We start from the raw sequence: 6,000 nt of genomic DNA on the forward strand, positions 1-6,000 counted from the left end.
CACCTGTGACCCCCAACTGTCCCAAACATTATGGTGTCCTGAAATGGGGGAGCGGGGAACCATGTAGAAGAAGTATTGTCATGGTGTCACCGAAATGCATGCAAGTCCCCTTAAATGAAAGTCTGCTATGTGCACTTTAATCACAAGTCTGAATTGTTTGATTTGTAATTTTAAAGTGGAACAGAGGGGGAAATCAAGGAAAAATGTCTTTGTCACAAAAATAATAATGAAGGGCACTGTATATACACTTGGCACAATGGAGGGAGTGGTGTGGTTTGGGCAGCTGGCTGTTATAATGAGAACAAAAAACTCAAAATGGCATCAAATTGAAAGGGAGAATCTCGGGGTAGTGGTCCATCAGCCGAAGCTTAATATAAATTTGGATGGTGAAACACAGGAGTAAATCAACAACGGAATGGCCAAGACAGAGTCCAGCCAACCCAGCTGAGATGCTGTGGTTAGGAGTCCCAGACTCAACAAAGAACTGAACCAGTGTGGTATGGCAGAGTGCTCTGAAACTCCCACTGGTGTGCAGTTCTGATCAGCAGCTCTGGAAACGTTTGGGACTAAGGGAGGTCCTCCCAATTACTAAATCCAAGGGTCCACAGTCAGTGGATATTTAAAATGGTGCTCAGTATGGACCAGAAGACCCCCAATTGTCTGGGGTAGTTGTCACATGGGTTGAGTACAATTAAATTGTTATTTGCATGTTAAGCCATCATATAGCATGTCTCCACTTTCAGTGCCATGATGAATATCGGAACCAATTTGGGTCACTGATACACGTCAAGTTACTGGGCAGTCACTTCTTCACTGCCATGTCTGGTATTCTGCTGCATCCCCACAGTAGAAGAATTCACGTAGTCACCATGGGCATTCAACTCATTCAGGTCATCTGGTCAGATCAGTGCTATTCAGCTCAAAGCCCACCAGCCACTCAAAAAGCACCCCCTCACCCCATTATCTGATTTAGTCTAAAAAGAGGAAGCAACGCTGAGGCAAATGTAACAACAGAATATCCCGCAGTGAGCTGTGGCTGCTCATGCCCAACATCACAAATGGGCCTTCTCTCTATGAACCTTTGTGATGTTTCAACAGAAATAAAATATATATCTTATATATAAACGTCTACGTGTGGAAGTGTGTGTGTCTGTCTGTCCGGCCTGGAAGTGAGAGGAGGAGTCGGGGTAAGGACTCCACCGCCAAGGAAACAGAAAACTCGCTTAGCGGCTAATAACACAAGTGAGGTGAGCACATCAACAAAACGAAACCTCAGGAGAAAAACAAAGTCGCTTAGCCACTAAGATCGGCCTTTTGGTATCCCTTTTACTTTTCCTCCTGCTGCTAATACACAAGCGATGTGAGCACATCAGCAAAACGAATCCTCCTAGGAGAGAGACACCCAGAGTTGTTCCTTTCAATTATCTGACATCTCTGCATTTCAATTTTTTTTTCTGACAATTTTAGTAGTTTCTAGGACCCTGGGCGTACACAGCTTGTTGTGTGTGTGTGTATATATATATATATATATATATATATAATATACAGTTAGGTCCATAAATATTTGGACAGAGACAACTGTTTTCTAATTTTGTTTTTGTACATTACCACAATGAATTTTAAATGAAACAACTCAGATGCAGTTGAAGTGCAGACTTTCAGCTTCAATTCAGTTGGGTGAACAAAACGATTGCATAAAAATGTGAGGCAACTAAAGCATTTTTAACACAATCCCTTCATTTCAGGGGCTCAAAAGTAATTGGACAATTGACTCAAAGGCTATTTCATGGACAGGTGTGGTCAAGTCCGTCGTTATGTCCTTATCAATTAAGCAGATAAAAGGCCTGGAGTTGATTTGAGGTGTGGTGCTTGCATGTGGAAGATTTTGCTGTGAACAGACAACATGCGGTCAAAGGAGCTCTCCATGCAGGTGAAAGAAGCCATCCTTAAGCTGCGAAAACAAAAAAAACCCATCTGAGAAATTGCTACAATATTACGAGTGGCAAAATCTACAGTTTGGTACATCCTGAGAAAGAGAGCAAGCACTGGTGAACTCAGCAACGCAAAAAGGCCTGGACGTCCACGGAAGACAACAGTGGTGGATGATTGCAGAATCATATCCATGGTGAAGAGAAACCCCTTCACAACAGCCAACCAAGTGAACAACACTCTCCAGGGGTTAGGCTTATCGATATCCAAGTCTACCATAAAGAGAAGACTGCATGAAAGTAAATACAGAGGGTGCACTGCAAGGTGCAACCACTCATAAGCCTCAAGAATAGAAAGGCTAGATTGGACTTTGCTAAAGAACATCTAATAAAGCCAGTACAGTTCTGGAAAAACATTCTTTGGACAGATGAAACCAAGATCAACCTCTACCAGAATGATGGCAAGAAAAAAGTATGGAGAAGCTCATTATCCAAAGCACACCACATCATCTGTAAAACACGGTGGAGGCAGTGTGATGGCTTGGGCGTGCATGGTTGCCAGTGGCACTGGGACACTAGTGTTTATTGTTGATGTGACACAGGACAGAAGCAGCCGAATGAATTCTGAGGTGTTCAGAGACGTACTGTCTGCTCAAATCCAGCTAAATGCAGTCAAATTGATGGGGCGGCGTTTCATGATACAGATGGACAATGACCCAAAACATACAGCCAAAGCAACCCAGGAGTTTATTAAAGCAAAGAAGTGGAAAATTCTTGAATGGCCAAGTCAGTCACCTGATCTTAACCCAGTTGAGCATGCATTTCACTTGTTGAAGACTAAACTTCAGACAGAAAGGCCCACAAACAAACAGCAACTGAAAGCCGCTGCAGTAAAGGCCTGGCAGAGCATTAAAAAGGAGGAAACCCAGCATCTGGTGATGTCCATGAGTTCAAGACTTCAGGCTGTCATTGCCAGCAAAGGGTTTTCAACCAAGTATTAGAAATGAACATTTTATTTCCAGTTATTTAATTTGTCCAATTACTTTTGAGCCCCTGAAATGAAGGGATTGTGTTCAAAAAATGCTTTAGTTTTGTTCACCCCACTGAATTAAAGCTGAAAGTCTGCACTTCAACTGCATCTGAGTAGTTTCATTTAAAATTCATTGTGGTGCTGTGCAGAACCAAAATTAGAAAAAAGCTGTCCCTGTCCAAATATTTATGGACCTAACTGTATATGTATATGTGTGGGAATGGCCATATAATGTCACTAGTGTCACCCGTATCAATCACACGAGTATTCGTGTTTGAACTAATACATGCGTAAATTGCAAGCTGACAGAGCCAGTTGTTAGTTAGCTATTGGGATGATAATAGATATCTGCGTGTACAATTTGGCATAAAAATGGGGGATCGAAAATTAGAGCAACATACGAGTGTTAAAATTCTATTTTGTGTGAAAATCGGCAAATGCGCTACTGAAACGTTACAACTGTTGCAAGTGGCATATGTTGAGGATGCTATGAAAAAGTCGAGTGTGTCTGAGTGGCATAAGGGGTTCAAAGATGGGCGAGAAGATGTGATGGATGGCCCCAAAAGCGGACAGCCAAAGACAACAATGATGGACCTTAATACGTATTGAAAATGAGTTCCAGGCCTGCTTCCAGAAATAGGAATGCCGTTTAAATCAGAGTAGAGATGCACAAGGGGAGTACTTTGAAAGTGACAGTAGCCCCAAGTGTACACTTCCACATGTATATTTTTTAAAGGTGCATTATGGAAGTTAAATTGTCACACCTTGTGTGTGTGGGTGGGTGTGTGTATATCTTAATACATAATTCGCCAGTCTCCTCACTCACGTCCGTCTGAAGCCGAATGCACAGTTGCCTTCTGCGCTGCTGCCCGAAAAACCTTACGAGACCGACATCGCGGCAGGCGGCGGATTTACAGCCGCAAAAATTCAAAGAGAAAGGCGACTTCGATTAAAGCTCTAGAGGCCTGAAAGGCGATTTCAACTACAGCTCGAGACCTAATTACGCATTCATTCAATACACTTATATCAGGTTTGTGGTGCTTATACTTATTATATTATATATTATACTATTCCACTCACGCCCATTTTATCTTACATTATCAAAATGGGCTTTGTCTAGTATATAATATATATATAAATAAAAATAAATGTCATCTTAAAAGGGGTGAAAACTTACGCTGTCCTTTATTTTGTCTTTTATAATTGTAATTCATTTAAATCACTTTGCAGAGACCTGTTTTCACTTTGACATTAAAAAGTCTTTTTCTGTTCATCAGTATCAAAAAAGTCAAATTAAATCCACGGTGATTCAGTGTTGTATAGCAATCAAATGTGAAAACATCCAAGGGGTGAATACTTTTTATAGGCCCTATGCGTTTCATAGAGAGGTGGAATCTTTAAGAAGCACTGCTATTTTATATTTACATTATATATTATTATTTATATATTTTATATAATATAAATATTATACACACTTACAGCGCGACCGTGATCGGCTCGAATTTGCTGCTCCACTGCAGTGCTGTGTCTTCCACAGATGCGGCAACCACACTTCGGGACGCTATTCGGCATGTTGTCCTGTTGGCCCGGATGGGGGGGGGTTCAGAGTTCAGAAACCTCACAATATTTATATTAATATAATAAATGGGGAAAATATAAAAAAGCAGCACCTCTTCAACTGCAAAAAAATATTTTATTTGTAAATGACACATCATTTTTTTATAGAGGGTCAGTGTTTTAGCAGTTATTATTCATGATCCCATTTTCAACATCCTTTTTTTTTTTTTAAACACTTTACGGGACATCAGTGCTGGACGATAAATAATCCAGAATCTTTTTTTTACTTTACATTTTTAAACTGATGTCGTTTCTCCCTTTTTTTCTTGAACAGTATTTTACCAACGCACACGCCACAGCTACCAGGGCCGGATTTATATGAAAAGAGGCCCTAGGCTATTCCACTTATGAGGCCCTTTCACCTTCCATTTTTAAGTTTGTAAATTACATGAGAGATAATAAAATGTTGCTAACAATTTGAATGTAGGCCCCTCTTGATCTTAAGGCCCTAGGCTGAAGCCTAGTTAGCCTATAGGAAAATCCGGCCCTGACAGCTACCCATGCGGCTGCTCGGTGGAGCGCGGACTCAGAATTCGCAGAATTGCAGCGACTGCCAGAGACTGGGATTTTTACAACAGACTCTCGCTTTCTTTTGGTCTAACAAGAAAGAGACGGCCTGTTGCAGGCTTCCCAAGACTCGGCGAAAAGTGTTTTTTTTGCATCACATTATTATCTTCGATGGCCAGTTATGATTGAAAAAAACTTTGTTATACTGAAATTTTGTTAAAAGAAAATTCATTGTACATGATATTGTATGAACAATTGTTCGGTCCAACTAAAAAAATGTCATTACTTCGGTATTCACTATAACGAGAGTTGACGTGTAAATATAAAAATCTCCCTTTAAGTAAAACTGCATTGCTTTTGGGCAGTCGTATGGCTCACCTGGCCGCCAGTCTTCAGATGTCATGGCCTGGCGTTGAGGTGTCCACCGTTGTGCCTGCCAAGTCGTTAGTCTCTTGAGTTGAAAACCGTCCAACAACTCACTGCCCTAGAATAAAAAAGGAGATTCAGATGAGAACGCTAGTGAGAAACCACGAGCAGTAAGCACATCTTGGCCACCCCTTAGGGTCCTGGGCACCTGACTGCTCTTTCTTTCTTTCTGAAACCAAAATGAGGGCAGCAATTAGCCCAAGTAAGGGAGCTGTCCTGGTACCATTGCATCTCAAATAAATTTATAGCATCTTTCACAATGAATGCAAACAAAAAAAAATCTTCCATGTGGTAGGAGGAATTCTTTGTCTTTTAAAATGAACAATGACCCGTCACTTAATTGTACATGTGTTCATCCAAGTTGGTGACACTGGGAATCTCTCAGCAACAGGAATCTGTCGTACAGAGGCTACCATTACATTTTCAGTTAGTCGAGCCTGGTGCATGGTGGCATACAAAGCAATCAGTAAGACTGTCCTTTCAGCCTCACGC

At 41.2% G+C, this 6,000-nt stretch overlaps 1 protein-coding gene across 2 annotated transcripts in view; it reads right to left on the reverse strand.

The window, feature by feature from the left end:
- The window catches only part of si:ch211-250c4.5 (trichohyalin), a 27,910-nt gene extending 22,406 nt beyond the window's left edge, over positions 1-5,504 (reverse strand). For both annotated transcript variants that reach the window (XM_051923460.1, XM_028795983.2), the window contains exon 1: positions 5,461-5,504. In XM_051923460.1, the coding sequence (XP_051779420.1) occupies positions 5,461-5,485 (25 nt within the window). In that variant the 5' untranslated portion in view covers positions 5,486-5,504. The remainder of the gene's footprint in view (positions 1-5,460) is intronic.
- Between the last annotated feature and the right edge of the window lie 496 nt (positions 5,505-6,000).

The sequence above is a fragment of the Erpetoichthys calabaricus genome, chromosome 2 (genome assembly GCF_900747795.2).
Source record: "Erpetoichthys calabaricus chromosome 2, fErpCal1.3, whole genome shotgun sequence".
Lineage (NCBI taxonomy): Eukaryota > Metazoa > Chordata > Cladistia > Polypteriformes > Polypteridae > Erpetoichthys > Erpetoichthys calabaricus.